General features: G+C 42.7%; 1 protein-coding gene across 2 annotated transcripts in view; it reads right to left on the reverse strand.

Annotated features, from left to right (window-relative positions):
- Positions 1 to 6,999, reverse strand: part of zeb1b (zinc finger E-box binding homeobox 1b) — a 48,307-nt gene extending 41,308 nt beyond the window's left edge. Inside the window, exon 1 of one of the 2 annotated variants that reach the window (XM_069151271.1) lies at positions 6,888 to 6,999. In XM_069151271.1, the coding sequence (XP_069007372.1) occupies positions 6,888 to 6,945 (58 nt within the window). In that variant the 5' untranslated portion in view covers positions 6,946 to 6,999. Of the gene's footprint in view, positions 1 to 987; positions 1,103 to 6,887 lie in introns of those variants that run through there. The other variant, XM_069151274.1, reaches the window with a different exon arrangement.
- Positions 7,000 to 21,099: the final 14,100 nt, after the last annotated feature.

The raw sequence follows: 21,099 nt of genomic DNA on the forward strand, positions 1-21,099 counted from the left end.
GGTTTTAAAGCTCTGGTATAAATGTATTGAGCATTCAATCACAGGTATTCATCAAACAGCCCTGTTCAGTCTATGTAAGGAAGAACTTCATGAAACTATAAACAAACTTCAAGAAAGACACACCTGTAGAAACCAAAACACTGATATTGTTAGATATAGAGTATATTTACACTATGTAAAGAGGGAAAACACTTTCATCTGTTTTTTTTTTCCATTCAGTTATAAAGACACGGCATTAGTTTAGTTTCTGCAATGTATGGCATTATTGTTTGTCCTTTGCCTTTTCATTTGGTTATGTTACATTCATGGAGACATACTGTAACTTCTTTCTTGAAACAAGTCTGTCTAGGCTGCCTCCTTCGGTTACGTCACACTACTGGGGTCATGGGGACTTCAACGAAACGCTCATGGGTTAAATGGGGCGATGCGGATGCTCCATGCCTCCCTCTTGTCTGCCCTCCCTCTGTTCTGAGGCTGCCCATTCTCCTCTCATTAATCCTGTGTGGATGTTTATCCATGTTGACATTCAGCATAGCAGCCGGCATTCTCTCTGACTAACAAACAGGGTGACTAAGTTTTTTGTTTTTTTCCTTGCTGGAGCTGTCATAGGGCTAGCCGAGTCTAGCTAGCTCAGTGCTCAGGCTTGGGGGACATAGAGGCACTCGATTTGTTAGTCATTGTGGCCCTCGAGATACCACAGCCGGGCCGTGCAACTGGAATCAGGATGTGAATATGAATGTGTACCCCCTCAGGAGGGCCATTATCAGTTCTGCGTGCTATGGAGAGGAAAATCAATATGGTCATCATAAGGGGCTGGCAAAAAGCCAGCCACTAGGCTGTGTTCAAAGCATGGCAGCAGATTATTCTTCATCTGATGTCATCTAATTTCATCCCTGTAGACAGAGACACTGTGGGACTATAATAAGGTCAGGCACATTTAAGAGGGACGAGACATGCAACATCTATGTAAAAAGAAAAAAAACCAACCTGTGGTCAGGTGGTCTGACGTGAAGCTACAGCAAAGGTTCACCCTGATGAGTTTCTGCCACAAACACAATCTGGTGTAAGAGCCCCTCACCGGGCCCTCCTTCTGCCTATTGTGTCGGTCCAGTCTTTTTCATTAACCGCTCCACTGAGGACCCCAAGAAGAGGGCGGGGGTAGATGGGCGGGAAGGGAAAGAAGAAGGAGGTGGTGGTGATGATGTGGGGACAAGGAGGGGTCTGCAGACAGACCCAAAGGGACTGAGTATGGGCCTGAAGAGCAGCCACCGAACAGATGATTAAAAACACACATCAACAGGCAGTCCTGGACGCACCATACACAATATTTACCTCGACCAGGATGGCAATTTAAAGGTAATCTCTCCCACAAGTATACACACTACTACAGAATATTATCTCTCACCCCCACACCTGTGGGGAGGGACTAAGGGAGGGGGGAGAGAGTAGGAGGGAAAAAGCAATAGTTAAGGTAAAAGAAAAAGAAAAGAAAAGAAAAGAAAAGAAAAGAAAAGAAAAGAAAAGAAAAGAAAAGAAAAGAAAAGAAAAGAAAAGAAAAGAAAAGAAAAGAAAAGAAAAGAAAAGAAAAGAAAAGAAAAAAACCAACTGAGTTAGTTGCAAATACACCTGTCTGCCCATGACTCAGCTTTGGAGTCAGGAGAGGAGGGCAAAGGAGGCTTTTCTGCTCAGTTGGCTTGCATGATATACTTAACTGATCTCTCCTCCCTGCACTGCACTGCATCAAACACCAGCCTACACCACTTTCTGTGTCAGTATCTGTGTTTAGGGTCAAAGCCATCGGAGCAGTTGCAGACCAACACGATTCACCCAACAACAACAAGCATTTCAGTGTGGATGCTGTTCCACATGTGTCGTGTCAAGGCAGCAGCTTTTGTTACTACAGTACCAAAATGATCAACCCAGACGGCTATTCTTGGGGGAGGGGGGGGGATCTGCTCCATTGCAACGGTTATGTTTTTGTTCAGTTCACTGGGCTGACGCGTCGCTTCAAGCTCCCACCGCCACATCCTTGTGTTACCCCATACTAACCCCATTATCACCCCCTCCCCCCCCCCGGTCCCCCAAGTCAGCAACCCCAGCATATTTTTTGTCCTTTCAGGGACAGAGCTGGCGATCTGCGTATGGCTGCGTCATCATCAGTGAGGGAGCCTCCAAGGCTGTAAAGCAGATCATCGCCCATGCTCGGGATTTGGGGAAACTCCTGCCTGCAGAGCCAAATTAAGCCTTCACCCTGACATTGGTCATACTAAATACTTGGTCGCACGCATTGCCACTTTAAAATACATGGGACAGAAATGCCGCGGGGATGCGTCGGTGTTAACGTTAAGCGTAACGAGCGTGACGCGGGTGTAAGCTACATTTCCAAGACAAAAATGTCAAACAGGGTGCTGCAACGCAGACCCTTGAGGGCCCAAGGGCCGTGTGAGAGAGGGATTTGATGAATTCTGCGAACGTTCCACGGATTCCACCCTCACAGGGACCTTTGGGAAAAGAATGGGTCATATGCAAATGGCATGCACAGTATGGAGGAGAAGTTTCCCACAAGCCGAGTGTGAAAAGGGCTCTCCCTCCCCATGCCGGGCCTGCTGAATGGCCCTTTTCTTCTGCCACTGAAAGTGTATGAGGTAGAGCAGGCAAACTGCAAAGGTAACTAGGCTCTTTCTCCTCAGGCTTTCTCACTAAAGCCTGAACACACAATGGTTCATTTAGGCATTCAGCCACACAAACCCCAATAAAGCACATCCAAGCGCAGTTAAGGGGGTTACTGAAACTGACTCTGGGTTTAAAACTCCTTCTTTATGAAGGGAGAGCACCTTTTTATAGGCTAATGCTCTCAGCCTCCATGGGAGTAGCTAATCATTAAGCTGCCTTAACAGAGGTGGGAGTGTGGTCGTACATCACATAATTTTAATTCTGCGGAATCGTCAGATGACGACAGGCCTTTTCCCACCCTGATGGACATGAAGCTTTCCTTCAGATGAATAAAAGATGGCAGGCTCTACCTGCACAAGGGGGTAAAATTAGTTTTGAATTGTTCAAAGATAACATGGACCTAGTTTTGACCCCAAAATCCATCGAGGTCTGGGAAGATAGCTGCCGTGTGACTCACGCTTTACATCTGTCAGCGCCAGTCCCTCAGTTGTCACCTGTTGTGTAATTCTTTGGTCACCTCAAGCACTTCCCACCAACACTCTCCAACCCCCCCTCCCCCCACACACACACACACCGCGACTCAATGGGGAACATGGAGCTCACAGTTTAAGGGGTCAGAGGAAAAGGACGGACAGAAAAAGGGAGCTGAGAAAAATCTGCAGCTCCAGCAACTCCCCCCCCCCCCCCCACACCCCCTCCCACTCCTCTCTTCCCCTGTCATTGAACAGACTTAAACACAAACACAATTGGACATGCTGGAAGCCTCACAATGGCACAGAGGGGGGAAAGTGAAGTCATACTCTAAGCACGCATGGGTGCCTAGGTCAGGGGGCAATCAACAGCACCCCTGACTACTGTGTCTTAACCCTCCCACACCACCCCCACCCCTCAGAAAAATAAAGGACAAGCTCTGGAAGGAGGAGTGAGAGGGAAGAAACAGAGCGAGAGCGGAGGCGGGGGGATTTTCTTCTTACTTGGCACTTTCAAATGAAGCTGCTGAGGAAGTTGGTGAAAAGCAGTGAGATAAATGAAAAATTTCCTCCTCTGCTAAACTCTTCACATAACAGGGGTGGACCTTTTAAATGTAAACAGATGTCTTTTATAATGCAGAAGTGGCATGCGGCGCTACAAAGGCGATCACCACCTCATCCGAAGCCTTCAGTGTTGCTCTTAACATCGCTTGCTTTGCAGCACAAACTGGAGCTGCAGCTAAACCATTGTTTTTTTACTGTTCCCCCCACAAACTTACAGCATGTGGTTGTATTCAGTGGTTTCAAGAAAGGCTGAGCAAGTCCAGGGCACTAAGTATAGTTTAAGTATAGTTTTACTGGGCCAATAAACATGCTCCTAAACATTACATGACAACCTCATTCTACTTATTTGATGGATGATTCATCAAGTGTGTGAGTACACCTCCGAAAAAGAGAGAGCGAGAGGGAGGGAGGAATGCAGGGGGAGAGAAGAGAGAAGGACAGATTAGGGGATGAGACAAACGACCCGTGTGATAATGTCAAATAAACAGAAATCTTAGCTACCTGTATGCATACTCATTTCAAAGTAACTCCCTAACAGTTTTAAAAACATGGAAAGCACCTCGCGAGCATGGGTACAAAGCTGTCCCAGCACAGCCCTGTTTATTTTTGCAAAGAATGTTAATACCAGGCGCATTCCTCTATTCCCAAATTGCTGTGTTAAATTACCGTTGCAGGGAACGGCTGCTATTCCTGAGGGGAGCTGACTGGGGAGAAGCGACAAAGGAAGCTGTAGGATCCCGCCGATTGCAAACACCTGTCGTCCTGCAGGCTGTTAACACCTCTCTGTTTAAAGCGGGGAATGGAGCTCACCTTGATCTCAGCTCCCTCTGCTAGCCAGGAGCCCGGCAAAGTAACTGTACATAACAAGCTGGGCACAACTTGAGGGCTTCCTTAATGATAATAGAGCAAGCAAAGGGGATCTTATAAAAAAAAATTTAAAAAAAAAAGAAAAAAAAAAGACAGATAGCAGCCCATGTTAAAATTTGTTATGAGAATGTAAAAAAACATATAAAAACATGGTTGTGACACCATACAACACCCTAACTTCACCTAACTTTACTAAGGAATCCACAAAATGCAGTGAAGTTGATTTACATGACAGAGTGCTGCCTTGTCAGAAGGTAATAGGAAATGAGGACTTAAAAGCAGACCTTGACAGCTCTTTGAAGCAAATGCAAATGAGGCAGAGCAACAGGGAACATATCAATAGGGCTGTCATTATTGAGAAACATTTAATAAAACCCTGTTAAGTTAAAGAGAGGAGATACAAGTAAACAAGACAGGTAGACATCCTGTAAAAAGTATATAAAAATTTAAAAAAAGACTTCCTTTTCTCCCACGAGCCAGAGAAAAATCCACATCTTGACAGCAGAACTGTTATCTAAAGTGTGTCCACACCTGATTTAACTAAACACACAAGCTCCTGGAATGAAATGCCTTATTTCATTAAAAAAAATTTTTTTTTAAATGACAGTGGAAAACATCAATAGCACCGAATAAAAAAAGAGGCCACTCTCTACATCATTCATCATGTATCCACAGAAAATTCACACGACAGCCAGCCCGCACCGCAGAGCACCGTTTGGTCGCATTTTTCCACCCACGGATTACCGTTTTTAGCACCACGCGAGCAATCGGCTCTTACTAAGTGAAATAACACCGAAATTCCAGCATTACCTCAGTTCCTTTAAGGTACACTGGGTGGCATAGGCCAACACATGAGCAAGACTAGCTGATAGGGACACCACATGTTGACTGACCCGCGACAAAACAACTTGCTTTCTCAACAAAATAAAAGAATAAAGAGAGACGTGACGGATTCACTAGAGCCCACAACGTAAATACAAGAAGGGTGCAGCAGGAAGACAGATATTAACAATTCGAAAAAGTCCTACATACAAAAAAAGGCATTTAGGCTACGTGTGACATACAAACAAAGTAGCTATAGCATTCAAAAAGAACCCGATAGGCTACTTTTATTGCATTTCCAACACAATAAGGCAAACCAAAACCCGTTAAGCGTCGCATACCGATATTCTAAAACAACAAATAATGTAACCATTTGAAACATCGCTGTACATGCTGTAATTAAAATACGTAAATACACAACAGAAAAAGAAAAAGTAAGTGTGTGAAGAGGTTCGCTCGCGTCCAACAGTCCTACAAGAATCAGGATTCCCAGCGCGCGACAGGAGGGGATCCGCTGTCCTTATATGGGCTGCGCTCGCCCTGCTCACACAAACAGCGCGTGAGATATTCCTCGTTCTCCGGAACCTCGGTTACCCCATCCATGTTCCTACCAAGCGTTCAACCGTTACTTTACTGTCCGAGACTCTTACGAAACATTTAATGTGAACAATGCGAGCAGCACAGAACTAAAACACTCGAATAAGTTGAAGGATGAAAGAACGGCAGCGGCTCAAAACGTGCTTCAATACAACAAGACACATTTCTTTATCTTTTCTGGCTTTAAACAATTACAGTGGTGTTGTTGGTAATATAAAACAAAATCGAAACACACAGCAGGCAGGTTTAAATCAGACTAAATGCGTTTTGTCAGCCGTCGTACCGCAGCAACAGTGTCCTGTCGCTACCTGCTCCGAGTGAGCAAAAGAAAGAAAACACCAAAACAGTTGACTTTACCGTTTCAGACCCGTAAAATAGGTTCGCAACGTTTGCGACAAAAAGCACGGCTAAAGCTAACGATTTTTTCCCCAGCCTAAAGTGTTAAAGACAATCAGTTTGTCGAGGTCCGCAACAACAATCAGGTAGACCGTTTCCCCACAGAAACAGGTCCGAGTTCAGTGGTGGGCTTTAAAACTCGACAGAATGTAACGAAATCAATGAATGACGAGTCCATGGAGATTGTCAAAGTGTATTCAAATAAATAAAGCGGTACAAAGTGGAGACAAAAGCTGGTCCAGTCCTAACAGAGTGAGGTGCGTATAACGGTCTCCGGCGCAGCGGACCGCTAGGCGGAGGGAGAGACGCGACCCAGGTATAACGGTACACCACATAGGGCTGGAATACAGCGCTCACTTGCTACTTCCCGGCACTTTCACTTACTAAAAACCGGACTTGTGAGCTGCCAAACTTTTAAGTAAAATTTCCGGGGGACAGAACAGCCTCCAGACCGTATCCCCGAAAGAAAAGCTCCGCGTCGGAAGTAGTTTTACTCACCGTTGGTCCTCCTCGGGTTCGCCTGCTTTCTGCGCTTACACCTGGGGCCATCCGCCATGATCCTTTCGTTGTGTCTAAATGCTGCCGGAGAGTCACCTCCTCTCTCACCCCCTCTCCCCCTCCCCCTCCTCCTCCCTCCCCCCTTCACCTCCCCTTCTCCGCACCTGGTTTACGACACTCAGCTTTACGACATCACCTTCCTGCACCTCCCCGACCCACGCTGCAAGTACCATTCACACGGAGTACTGAAAGTGAGCGGTATGATTATATGTACGCTTTACCTGCCCAACTGTTACCAATGTATTTAAAACATGACCGATATTTCGTCCTGTCTGTTATAGTTATGATAAAAAGGTATAGGCCTAGGTGATGGCGGTTTGTGGTTGTGTACATTTTAATTGTTTGTTACATCACAAACAGCCCAGCATATTCAGTTGAACCACATTTTATTTTTCATTTCATTGTATTTTTTTCCATCTTGAAAATATTTTTTTAAAAGGTGTTGCATTTATACATTTACATGTATAAGCAATTAATTAAAAAAAAAAAAAAAAAGTATTATTCTAGGACATCATTAATGCACATTACGTCATGGTAAGAACTTTTAAATATGACATTTTTCTTCCCAATATGACTGACCTGTTGTGTTGTGTGTTCCTGTGTGTGTGTTTGTTTGTATGTGTCTTTGTGTGAAGCACAGTAGGTTAGCGACGCAGCAAGCAGCGTGTGTGTCAGAGGGAGGAAGAGGTCATGAGACTGTCATCACTGATTCAGTCCTTCACCTGAAGAAAGACACTGCTGTTCTCCTGAGCAGCGGTGGGGAAGAGGACACATGCATGCCAACCCAATCAGCAGGTTCAGACTGTGTCCAATCAGACCTAAACCTTCTCACACACACACACACACACACACACACACACACTGCTTATCACACTATAGGCTCTGTGTAAATAAAAATAAAAAAAATCCAGCATCACATGTTTGAGGTGAATTCCTCTGGATGCCTGTAGTGACGGAAAAGTTTATAAACTCAGCACAGAATGGAATGATGCTTGAGACCCCGTGACGAGCAATTATAGGTCAAAGGAGCAGCATTTGCTGCGAGGCTGTACTGGAAGCAGATGACTACAAGGTTTCCGGTCCCTGGACCTCTGGCATGTGAGATGTTGTCATCATTCAGTCTTTTTTAGCAGCAACCCAGTTTTGCCTCAAGTTTGGTGCCCTGTTTTGTCAAGACAGACGCTTTAATTGGGACGTGACATTTTTGTAATCACTGCAAGTGATTCCAGGGACAAGCAGGACTTACCTCTTTCGAAGATATATTTGGATTACGCTTCCTTGATTTCATTATTCAACAACACACAACATTTTCGGCCACAAACGTGTAAGCCTGATATAAATCTGCCTGTAAAGTATTTACAGACACGAGGTAACAAACTCCTCATCGCTGGACAATCAGCTTATCATTCAGCTACATGTGACAGCTTGTATACATTGGATGGCAGATCTCCGCGGTGAATAATTCAGTAGCAGCGGAGCAGTCCAGCTCTCAGGGCACGCTGCCCAGACAGAGAGTAACAGCTTTAGCATAAACAACACCTCCAAAGTTGCTCCATGTGGCCTCCTCAGCCTGCCTGAGAGGGACATTGTGAGGGGAGGGTGCCCAACTCTCTCTTTCTCTCTCTCTCTCTCCACCTTTCCTGATGAAAAAGGCCCCAGAAACAGTCTGCATCAGCAAAGATCAATGATGAGACGCTCAGCTAACCGTGCGGTCGTAGCGGTGTTTCCCTGCACACCGAGCCTGGAAAAATAGGATGCTTGTTATCCAATGGAAAGTCAGATCTTTCCCATTTTCCTTGGATCATGCCCCTATTAGCACGAAGTCATTTTTCAGCGTCTGTGGAAAACAAAGAATAACAATTATACGACCACTACTAATACGAAATAGCTTGAGGACATGTGTTTCAGAGCAACCGGGGTAAGACAGGGTGATTTATTTTCTCTGGCCAATCTCTGTGTATTTTGTTCTGGAGCAAAATCATACCCCAACGAGTGGGAAATACATGACGCTGGTTATGTTGTTAGGTCCACGTAGGCACCCTGCTCACCCCCAGATGATTTGGATGAATGTGAGGTCAGAGAGGGTAATTACAAGACCTAGATTTAATTTGATAAAAACAACCACCTCCCACTTAAACTAATACTTCGGCTAATAAAGACAGAGGCAGGATTTATCATGAAGACCCAGCAAATTCTTCCTGAAGAGGACATACAGGTGCTGTTCACCTGAATAATGGCATCAGCAATAAAGGCGAAATATTGTCTTAACTAAAGTGGGCCGTGAAATGAAATGAAAGGCTGACTCTTGCTCTTCCAGTGGGGAGTTAAAACTGAGAAGAGGGGGGGATAAGCAGCCATCCTCCACTACATTAAGGGATCATGCTGCTCCCTGAAAATGAGTATTGATCCTCTTAGGTCCAGGATCGTTTAGGAGATTAATGTGAGTAGTGGTTGAGCTCCATGGTGCTCCACACAGGACCAGGGGATCAGCTCAGTGGGACGGCTGAGCCAAAGCAGCCTATCGGTGAGTAGGGACAGAGGAGCTGGTGTGCATTTGGGGGAATGGAAGAGAGGTGGGAGGTGGGGGTAACTCTGTGCCATCTGGGCTGTCAGCTAAGAGAATCAGCTGGATGTCCAGAGGTCGGGGGAGGGTGTAAAACAGAAACAGTCTGGTGGGGGAAAGCGAAAGAGCTCAGAGTGTCACAAGCAGACAGGCAGGATGGATAGAAAGAAAAGAAAACAAGCGAGCGAAGGAGTAGAGGAAACGAGAGTCAGAGAGAGGAACAGAAAGTGCAAAAAGGAGGACGACGAAAAGGTACACCCTGCCCTGCTCCAAATACAGAGGAGAGGCAGTGGCAGTGATAGAGAGAGACGCAGCGAAGACTAAACTGCTTAATCTCTCCCTAGAGAGAGCAGCTAAATGTGAGGTCCTCCTCCCCTTTTCTCAGACCACCAACCCCCACACAACAACACTATCACCGCCATCCTGCTCAGCTGCAGCCAAGGCTCTTACCCAGCTAAACGACACACACACACACACACACACACACACACACACACACACACACACACACACACACAGTTTAAAAGTGCTCAGGTGGAGCCTTCAGTGCAACTGATACTGTGGAGATGAGAAAAGATCAATTTCAGCCTAGAAGTGAAGCGCCACTCTGCACAATAAGAGCTGTGAGAAGAGGTTGGAGGGAAAGCCACTCTTTTGATTTATACAAGCTGCTTCAGCTTTTAACAATCTGGCTCGCAGCAAATAAACAGATCTCTCTGCAGGCCTGAGAATTTTTCTCATGTCACTCTCTTGAGGTCAAGTCGGCCCCATGGGGAAACTGCTAAAACAAATATCAGCTGAAGTATTCAGCAGTAGAATGCAAGCTGTCGGACTCTGAAACCCAACAATGCATGTTTAGAGGACTAGATGTCAATCTGAAACCGGAGCATTCTCAACTCACTTCCGTCTTCCTCCATGGATTCTTTTTTTTCAAGACAGGAAGCAGCTGACATGCTTGTTGGAGTGAGCCACACCTCATATATGAGTTAGGAGAAAGGTGAGCAGGACAGAACCAAAACACTGGTCAGACATCCCAAAATATTTTAGTACACTTCCTGTACTAAAGGGGCACTCCACTTATTTTACACAGATGAGTTTACTCATCACAAGGACTACTAATCAGCCCATGAATACAGACGTGCAGTTTTTGTTTTTTTTCATGGCTCTGGTGAGAGCACTCTGAAGTCTGAAAAAAGTAACCATGATAAAGTATTTTATGGCATTAGGAGAGGAGACTTGAGGTTTGAACGAGCAAAGCATTTATGGCTGTAATTTAACTTGAGCACATTTACTTTAGTAATGTACTTAATTACATATTCCAGGCATTTTACTTTATTTCCATGTCATGTCACCTTTGCTCAACTACAATTCAGAAGATGTTATAATTTTTACTCCTCTAAATATATTTGACATAGTTACCAGTCACTTTACAGATAAAGACTTTACACATAAATACATTGTGTTCATACGTTATAATGCCCGGTTATAGATTAACCGACTAAAGTGTATGTAGAATAGCTAAAAAATAGATCCATCTTAACAAACTTCAGATACAACTAAATATCTAATTGTATAATCTAATGATTAGATAGACTGTGTAGAAAATTATAACAGTCATAGGGGCAGTTTTTATTCAGTAACTACTTTAACTTATGTTACTTAAGATACCTCTACTTAACCAACATTTGCATTGTGGGGATAATACCTTTACATACACTGTGTGCACCAGACAGGGAGGGTGCTATCACATTGCATTATGGGAAATGTATGATTTTTGTTTCTGACTCATAGGAACAAAGAGTCCAGATGTTTCAGCCCGTGCTGCTTTGATTTTGATTTTGCGAGACATTTTATGCAAACGCAGTACTTGTGCTGGAGTTCCTCTGGAAAGAGATGAACGGTTCACAGACCAACAAGCCAATCATCAGCAAGTTGAAGAGTTCATGTGGCAGCCGACTATATGAATCGGTTACAACACAAGTCATCTCAGGACAATTAACACAGGAAAAGTGCCAACAACAGAAGTCAACTATTCCCACATGAGCAAGAGTTGGAAGGAAAAACTGCCTTTTAACAGAAAGAAGCCTCCAACAAAACCAGGCTCAGAGGTGGGCGGTCATCTGCCTCAACTGGTTTGGGTGAGGGGAGAGCGGAGAGAGAAAACAACAGCATAGAGAGACAAGAGACAACAAACACTGGGTAGGTTGGTGAAACCCACTAACGTCAGATCAGAAACATGCAGCTCCAGAGATACCTGCAGAAAAAACACAGAACTACAGCAGAAAGGACAGCATAGAGATCTGGACTACAGTTTCTCAAAGTCAGGGAAGTGTGTGCAGCTCCTTATGTTACCTTCAAATTAGGTCATATAAACCATGCTCATAAGAACGCCCCCCTCTTCACTCAGATTTTCGGAAGGCTATAAGAAATGGATGTGGCGATGGAATTCAATTTTTTGCCAGATTGTTACTTAATATATTGTAAGTTTAGTCATAGAGGTTTATATTTGTCGTTTATAATATGTTGGTGGAAAATGTTGATGTTGCCAGCGGCCTCATCGTTTGTCATTATGCCTTTGCATTTCCTACATTACCTGCCTGCTACTTTGCAATTGTTAGCCTCCGTGGCTTCAAGGTGCCATTCATGTTGGCGTTGCCAAGCATACCATGCACATGGACCTCAGGCTTATGAATTCCATTTGAAAGCAGCATTAATCTCACCTATGTCTATCATTTCAGTTTGCAATGCTGTAACGCTTTTTGTTACTTTTTAATTCTGTGACGGGGCGAACGTCATAGTAAAGATTTTAAGTCTCAGGCCCAGTCCCTAACCCTAATGATATCATCAGGGTTAGTTTCTTAGACTTTACAAGCCTCCTTCAGAGCCACAGAAAACATTATACAACTGTTTTCACAGGCTGAGCAGCCCTCCCTACGACAAATAAACTGACTTTCACTTGTAAAACCATTGTAGTGCACCTTTAATCTGGAGCAAAACTGGAGGAAACTGAGCTATAAAAATGTCCTTTTATGTGTTTCCTTTCTTTCTCAAAATCAGGATCAGATAATAACTCTCAGGGAAGGTAACTTTGAAACGGGGGTGAAGAAGGCCCCTTAAAGAATACGTCAACCCCCCCCCCCCCCCCCACACACACACACACACACACACACACACTCCCATGATTCCATGGGGGTGGGTGGCCATGGGGTAGAGAGCTTCTGACCTGCGGGTGAACGTAACGCTGCCTGTCTACACACCAGGCCAAGATATATACTTGTTTTGGCCAGACAGACGTGTGTGTGAATTTATCCTCACACATGCACGCACATAGACATGAATGCACCCACAGCCGCTCAGTGCTACAGACAGGCTTGCCCCAGTCTTCTCCCTCCTTTTGTGATTGTCAAAAGGAGACAGCCGTCCTCTGGAAAGCCCAGTTTAAATTTATACTGTATTCATTGGAGCTCCTGTTGCATTTTACTGTTCATTTGTCCTTGTGGTTGGAACAGAGTTTGTGCTCTCAGTGAAGACGTCAAACTCAGTCTATCAATGCATTAGTTTTGGAAACATCTTCTCTCAAGAGTTAAAACCAGTCTGTGGTGAAATGATACGTGTGAACTGAGATGTACTGCAGTGACAAGATGATATTAATAACCTGGTGATAAGTTTTACAGACTCTGACCTTCTCTCTTCAGAAAAGTTGATAACTTCTTTCCTGGAAGGAAGTTAAATTTGATGTGGAAGTTAATTTTTTTATTGACTATTTTAACTTAAAAAAAATGCACATGTTCTCATTTATCTTCAGTGAGATCGACACATTCAGGTAGTTCCTGTTTTATCTGGCCAGTTTTTCGAATACATGTCTCTTTGGTGGAAGAGGGTGGAGAACTGAAAACATGAAGAAATAGCATTTCATTGGACCTACTTTCTATCAGAACTAGTGAGCACTGTGGATTATGATATGGGCCATTGTGTTTGTTAAGCAGCAGTTTTAAAGCTGCATTATTCATTTCCTGAATCGTTCATTTTGGCCGCTCGGGGACAGCAGAACAAGATGAAAACACCACACTGACACACTATCATCTTTAAAATTGTTGGGTAAATACTTGAGCAAAAGAAAACCCCTCTCAGGCATGCCTCATATCGCCTGCTGGTACCAGCTCTTTGCTTTTGGTACCTGGTAATTTTCTGGATCTTGCTTTCCAATGCATCTATTTGCCCCCATCGTCGTAGCGATACCTCGTGAATGCAACCCTGACGCCATCCTCAATGACACACAAACAGGAACAATGGAAGTTATTATTGTCAAATAGAGGAAGGTCTGCACCTCCTTAATTGACCACAGTGTGGTTTTGTGGGGTGTCGTTGAATACAAATAATTTGTGGCCATTATGGTAGTAGAACTGTTTAACAATATGTGCAGCCCAGTGTCACAGCAGAGCATGGAATATCGCCATTAGTCCACTAGAGGATACCGTGGCAGTGTCAAATTTCGCATTTAAAAAGTACACGCATGTATAATGGCCATGTTCTCATTCCCAGGGGTACAAAAAGTAATAAAGTCAAGAGGTTTGGGCTGCTTGCATGTAACAAAAACAAGACTTTCACCTGGAAAAGTGGCGTTCGAGTCCTTGAGAAAGCAACACTTTGACTTCTTTTAAGTAATGTAAGTGAGCTACAATGTACTATATGTATATAGTGGTGTCACTATATACAATACATACATGACGTACGTAACATTACTTACATAAAAACCATGATCTTTTCCTCATCCTAATTATGTGTTTTTTGGTGTTTGAACCTGAGGCACCTTACTTTTAATGCAAAATTGGTACCCTTTGGTACCCTTTGGCGCTACAGTAAAGGCTACTTTGCCATGATACTGGGTTGTGTACTGACGCAGTGTTGATTCTAGTGACAATTCTCTCTTACCAATCAGCTGTCTGAAGTTGTTTCACATCATCTTTTAGTATCAGCTTAGCTCACTTGGAACCACCATGGAGGTGATACCAAGAAAAAAGTGTCAAATACTGAGTACCAACAACTTTTCCATCATAGAAAACTTAAAAAAGGCCAATAGAGTCTAGCTGAGTCGGTACCATGTGGTGGAAAAGGGGAACTAGTAAGAGTAAGTCCAATATTCATTGCTTTTAGCTCCGTTTTGGTCTCCATCAAATCCTGAGGAAAATGTCTTTCTCCTTAGCTGCTACAGTATATGCTTCACCATTCCCAAGTCTGTCTGCTGTTAAGATGGATAGGTAGGGTACAATAAGTTTATCAGAGCATCTTCAGTGAAAACAGCTGCCGATTGTGGCTGGAAACAGGGTACACCACACCAAAACAATGCAGCCTTATAGAGCTGAGGAACCTGCACAGTTGGAGAAAATCCTGTGTGGGATGGTCATCATAAAGGACCCCTTTGAGTTTTAACTATTACGCATATGTAGTTATTTGATGCATTTTTAATAAAAAAAAAAAAAAAAAAAAAAAAGTACATTCATATTAGTGCTTTAAACTTTAAATCAGATATTTCAATACTTTGAGGACCACAAAGTCATCTTCACTTCAGTTTTATTGATAAAAAGTGAATATTGTTTTAGGCAAACAGCAGAAATGTTGAATTTTTTGCCTGCTGATATGGCAACTGAATATCATGTGACCTTTTAAGACCCAAACGCACAGTTATTAAGTGCCATTCCCCTACCTGATGATATGAATCTAGACATCACATCTGAGACGGTGTAGTCATACAGGTACAATGGTGAAGCATATGAACGGATAGTGTGTGGGTGGTTTGTGTTTATGTATGTGCTTATGTTCCAATCTGTGATAGGCCATTGCTGTTTTCACTGGATGAATGTAAAAAAAACACCTACTCCTTTCCCACACACACTCACAGAACATCAGAACATTTTTCTCTGTACATGAATAGCGGTGGAGCACTATAAATGAACATCCAAAATGCCAGCAATTACGATGGTGTCCCTTTACTCAACCTCTCCATATTAAGCTCTGGTTGTCAAACAGATTGTCTCCGGTGCTCCGAGCAGCCTGCGCTGTGAAACAGTTTTCATTAAGGGAGGATTGCCATGGGCCTTAGCCTGGCGGCTTAATGTAATTTCACAGCTCAGTGTCCATGCGACCACTTCAGGGTCCAACCATGGCCACCCACACCTTTACAAGAGCCAGCGAGAGGTGCTGAAAGGGTGACAGGCTGCGAGTAAGTTTTAGGAGCGAAAGGGGAGCCCCAAAATGAAATTCCACCACAGGAAATGACTGTAATAATAACATAACAACCAGTAAGGCTTTGGAAATAAACATGCACAGAGATAGTCCTCATTTAGTGTTTGTAATGAAGTGTTCAGAAAGAGGAAACTCAGTCAGCAGAGGCTACACACTGATGTGGAAAAGTTTTAGGAAATCAAAGGGGATTCTTGCAGTTGTTTCATGGAAATGATCAGTGATGCATTGCAAGGTTTGGTTAAACATTTAATTATTCTAAAGACCTTCCTGGCAGGGCTTGAAACGACAGGGTTATGTATAGAAAATGGAAATAATACTCATTCTGTGTGGGCCTAAAAAAAAAAAAAAAGTAGTTTGTGCCACTGTTAAAAAGGGTTTACGTTTACATTACCAAGTCACTATGTAATCTGATTTATTGGGAAACATTTCATCCTTTAAGGTGACCACACACAAGCACAGATTTAAACACATGTATTTTAACCTCTCTCTTCACCCTGATCACCTCTTGAGTATTCACCCCAAAGGTGTAAGCCAAGCGTGCAGGCAAACTCTCTACAAGAAACATATGGAGAGCATCACACGTCAAAACTCAATGCGACTTTTGGACAAAACTATGATAGACTAGTGTTTCATTTTCATGTTTTACAGCTTTGGAAAGAGTGAGAGGGCCTCGACTTCAATGCTTTGGAAGGGAGAAGGGCAACAAAGCCAGACAGAGGTCAGGCTGTTGGAAACCTTACCTACAAATACACATGCACATACGCTAAAACACACACTGAACACAACCAGATAATCTGGCAAGAAGAAAGTTGCCTAATTTATTTCATTCATCAGTTTGCACTGCTTCTTTTTCCACAGGCCTATTTCTTTTTCTGCCCATCATTTATTTTTAGGAAATATTGCCTGAGGGTGAAGATTAATATAAAGACGATCTTTAGATGTTATCAGTTGTTTTTGTACAGCTTAAACAAATCCTTGTTTTCTTAGCAAAACTAAGCTAACTGGCCTCTGGCTTCACATTTTACCGCCAAATATGAAAATTAATTTTTTGTTCTCTCCAAGAAAGCAAAGACTATTTTCTTCAAATATCAAACTATTCTTTTAAGTAGCTATGGAGCTGAAGACACCATGAATAGCATGTAGCTTAGCATCAACTGAAAACAGGAGGAAACAGCTAGCCTGGCAGTTTGCCAGCTCAGAGCGATGCCTGTGCTCACAAATTACTACATTCCATGTTTAATGTAAGAAACAGAAATGTAAAATTGATCATTCATTAGCTGTATTTTGAATAACATAATTTCTGTACTTCTGTGCCTCGCATAGCCTCATTTAATAGTGAGGCTGCAGAAACTTCTTCAACGTGATGACGAGACTTTATGTTTGTGCATCTCTCCCTGTGTATGAATTAAACAGACAGTGTAAACTGTATTCATACGTGAGCTATAGCAGGGAACATACTTTCACTGTGGACAGAGCTAGACTAACCGTGATCCTCGATTTAGAAATGTTGATATTTGTTGTTTTGCCAAGAGTCATACGAAAAGCTCAACACCACTCTCGTACTGTTCGTTTGATATAGTTTGAGCTAGCAGGTGGTCAGTCAACATAAAGACTGTAAACAAGAAGAAACAGCTATGTTGGCTCCGTTCGAGGGGAACAAAATCTGCCTAGCAGCATCTCTAAAGTTCACCAGTTGACATCCAGAATGTAAAAGAGTCAGGTTGTGGTTTTAGCTGTGTTCCCATTTCCAGTCTTCATGCAAAGCTAAAATAAGGCGGCTTGCTGTAACTTCACATTAGGTGTGTTTACATGCATATTAGTATCCTGGTTTGTGTGGTCTTATCCTGGTTTTGATCATGTACACGATATGGTTGCACATTACAAACCAGGTTATTCAATCCCTGTTTAAGTGATCATAAGAATATTTAACCGTTGTGCCTTGACTTCTTACATTTCAGACACTGTGTTCTTTACAAGCAGAGAATGATATAAGGTTTTTACATGCCACAGTATCCTGGTTCCTATATTACATTACATTTAATTTCGCTGATCCTTTTATCCAAAGCGACTTACAACACACCGATGGTACACCATCGGGAACAATTTTTTTAGGGTTCAGTGTCTTGCTCAAGGACACTTAGGAATGTGGACAGGAGGAGCTGGGATTGAACCACCAACCTTCTGATTAGTGTGTAACCCACTCTAACCAACTGAGCTACAGCCTCCCTAGATGCTCCAAGTAGCATATCCAGGTTTATCAAAACCAGGATAAGACCTTATCCAGGTTTTGAAAACTAGGACAAGATGGACCTGCAGGATACCTCAAAGTAAGTAAACACACTCATTTACAGATCCAACTGTGGTATATTTTCATCTCACTCCCATCATGAGTATTTACCAAATTGTTGACCTGTTCTTTTGATGTGGACCCTGAGAAAATATCTGCTGGTGTGGAAAATGACCATAAGTCCGCACACTCTGCAGATATGTGACTTTCAGAATGTCAGGTAAATTACACCTAAGGCCCCCTTTACCATCTGCTCATTATGTAGAGCACATAACTCATCTTCACAAACAGCACAGGTAAATTCTGTCCATATGACCACAAGTCTCAGCTAAAACAATAGATGATGCATTACATGAGTTCAAAACCACAATCAGCCCAACCTCCACATTATGAGTCACGAGCAAGAGACGCTCATGCTTATTCAGTGTGTCCACTGAGGTGTGCAGCCTCTTCATTTAATATTTCCATAAGGTTGCATATGAGCGTATGCCAGGCAGTCCGTGTAATAAGGAGGTAATGTATTCTGCGCCAATGGCAAAAAGGTACGCTTGAAACATCCCTCACAGGAGCAGGAGTTTTCAACTTGACAGTGGACACATACATAATTAAGCCAACTAAAAAAATGAATATTTCATCTCAAAGCATTTTCATCTCCAAACATCAAAACACCTCAACGTCTCACATAATGAGCAAGGTAAATTACTTTTATTCACAAAGGGAATATGCAACAAGGAATGCTCAGTCAGAGTACCTTGCTTAAAAATATATATCAGCTACAAAAGAAGAGGGAAAACTTATACGACTTATTTTAATATTTTGCCTGTTTCTTTGTGTCCTTGGAGGAACCGGTTAAGTCTTTAACTTGCATGAAGAGCTGATTCTTCCCTATGATTATTTGTCTCACTGTAATTGTGTTATTAAGTTATATTACAATGTCAGCCTTAATGTTTTGCAGGCTGATCTGGCTATAACTCACACTGACCTTTAATTCATGACATGTCATCCATGAGTCGTCTCAGAACTTTTGGGCTTGCAGACACGTAGGCACATGCCAATGAGGAGAATAAATTATTCCATAACCTTGCAGGATTTGAGTTTTACTAGTGTGGTCTATGTAAGCATAGCTTTTGCCAAAATTTCTTCACTTCTCTGATGGCACAGAGGCTCTGAAATGTCTCGGCTTCCAAAGAATATGTCATAAATCATTTTGTAGTGGTTACAGATGGCGGTGTGGTACGCTGCGTATAGAGCTCCAGCACCACCACCGCTCTGGAGAGAATTACTTTGACCGTCAAACCTGACTCAGACTGGCTCCCTGAACACCTTCATAGAAGGGAATTAACCTGCCACAGCTTGAAACGCTTTACTGAGCACTGGTCGATACTGTCATTATCCTAAAGCAATTCTTAATTCTATTTGGCCCAGAGCTAAAGATCCTTGTATTGATCCCAAAGTAGGGATGCCACAACTACTTTTTTCGATAGTTAAGACCTCTATGTATTGTTAAAAGAGCTCTGAGCACACAGCTCAATACATAGCCACACACAGGCTACTGAAGGGATGTTTAATCATATGTTTCAGAGTGATACCTAAGGATTTAATCAAGTGTTACCGTTATGAGACACAAACGCTTGCGAGTGCTACCTCAGTTTCATCAAGGCTCACAGAAACAGGCAGCTCTCTTTCATATCCTGTTTTGGGCGATGAGAAATATTGATACCACTCGCCAGTCACTATCAGCATGAAACAGAGGCTTTCAGAAAAGCAGCAGTGACAACACCTGTACTGAAGTTCCTGATTACATGTCTTTGTTCTCAAGGCTTCTGTGGCTGCCTGTCAGTGTGTGCGCGTGTGTGTGTGTGTGTGTGTGTGTGTGTGTGTGTGTGCGCGTGCAAAGGATCGTAACACAGAGACAGAAAAAGACAGAGAAACCCTAAGTAGTATGTAAGTGAATGCATCTTTTTCTGTCGCTGTTTGTCTGTCATCCAGACAAACGCACACACACGCACACACACACACACACACAAACATACGCAGGCAGAGAGCGTCGCCACCTGCCACAGCCTATACACTGTGGCCTATGACAGTGTTTAACAGAACAGGACATGTGTAGCCCCAGGTGACTCAAATTGCAAAACTAACAACACCATGCTTCATTGCACCAAAGAACGCAGTGTGAAACACCAGCAGAAAGGCTGTGTGTATGTGTGTGTGTTAATTTCCATGTATGTCCATGTATGTGTGTGTTTATGGTTATGCATTTGTGTCACAAATGATTCATCCTATAATGTAATGCAGCAATTAATATGACTTCATTAGGATTCTTAAATCAGCCGGCAGCATAAACAACATCACAAACAACGAGGAAATACAGAAAAATACCACCATTAGGACTCTTAACTGTAATCATTATCCTTCTACTATTGCAGCAAAAAGTAAAATACTAGTGAGAACTCTGCACGAAGAGCCCAGTCTTCGAGGGAACTGTTGGCTGTACTGTGGTACCGCCTATTGTAATAAGAGGAGCGTTGGTGACGGTAGTAGAAGCAGTGTTAGCGTCTCCCTGAGCCTGACACACAAGACGTTGGGTGTTGTTTCATATGTAAGTGGACCAGAGTTTAAGTTTCATTTATTGAACTTGTTTGTACTGATTTAACGTAGCTACGTTTATCGAAATACTGTACTCATTTACTGCCCTTGCCTTTACTAGGATATTTCAATTTCTAACCACTTAGGAATTCTAATTTAATTCATATTAAAGCAAAATATAGATTTTTTTTTTTTTTTTTTTTTTTTTAAACATGGCTACATCTATTTTGATTGTTATAGTTTCTCCTCTTCTCCCAGTGCAGAATTATTTTATATTTTCAAATTTATATAATTTTTAAACCATTATTATTAGTAGTAGTTGTAGTGCTAGCAGTTGTTTCAGTTGTGTGTAATGCACATTTTTATTAAGGAATGTACTAAGACTGTACTAACATTATAAAAATGTTATTTGTGTGTCCACAAATAAAGTGATACATCTTTTACACCTTCTACTACTCCCTCATGGGAAA

This window comes from Embiotoca jacksoni, unplaced genomic scaffold (genome assembly GCF_022577435.1).
Source record: "Embiotoca jacksoni isolate LCO1_2020_lvr unplaced genomic scaffold, fEmbJac1.0.p SCAF_17, whole genome shotgun sequence".
Lineage (NCBI taxonomy): Eukaryota > Metazoa > Chordata > Actinopteri > Embiotocidae > Embiotoca > Embiotoca jacksoni.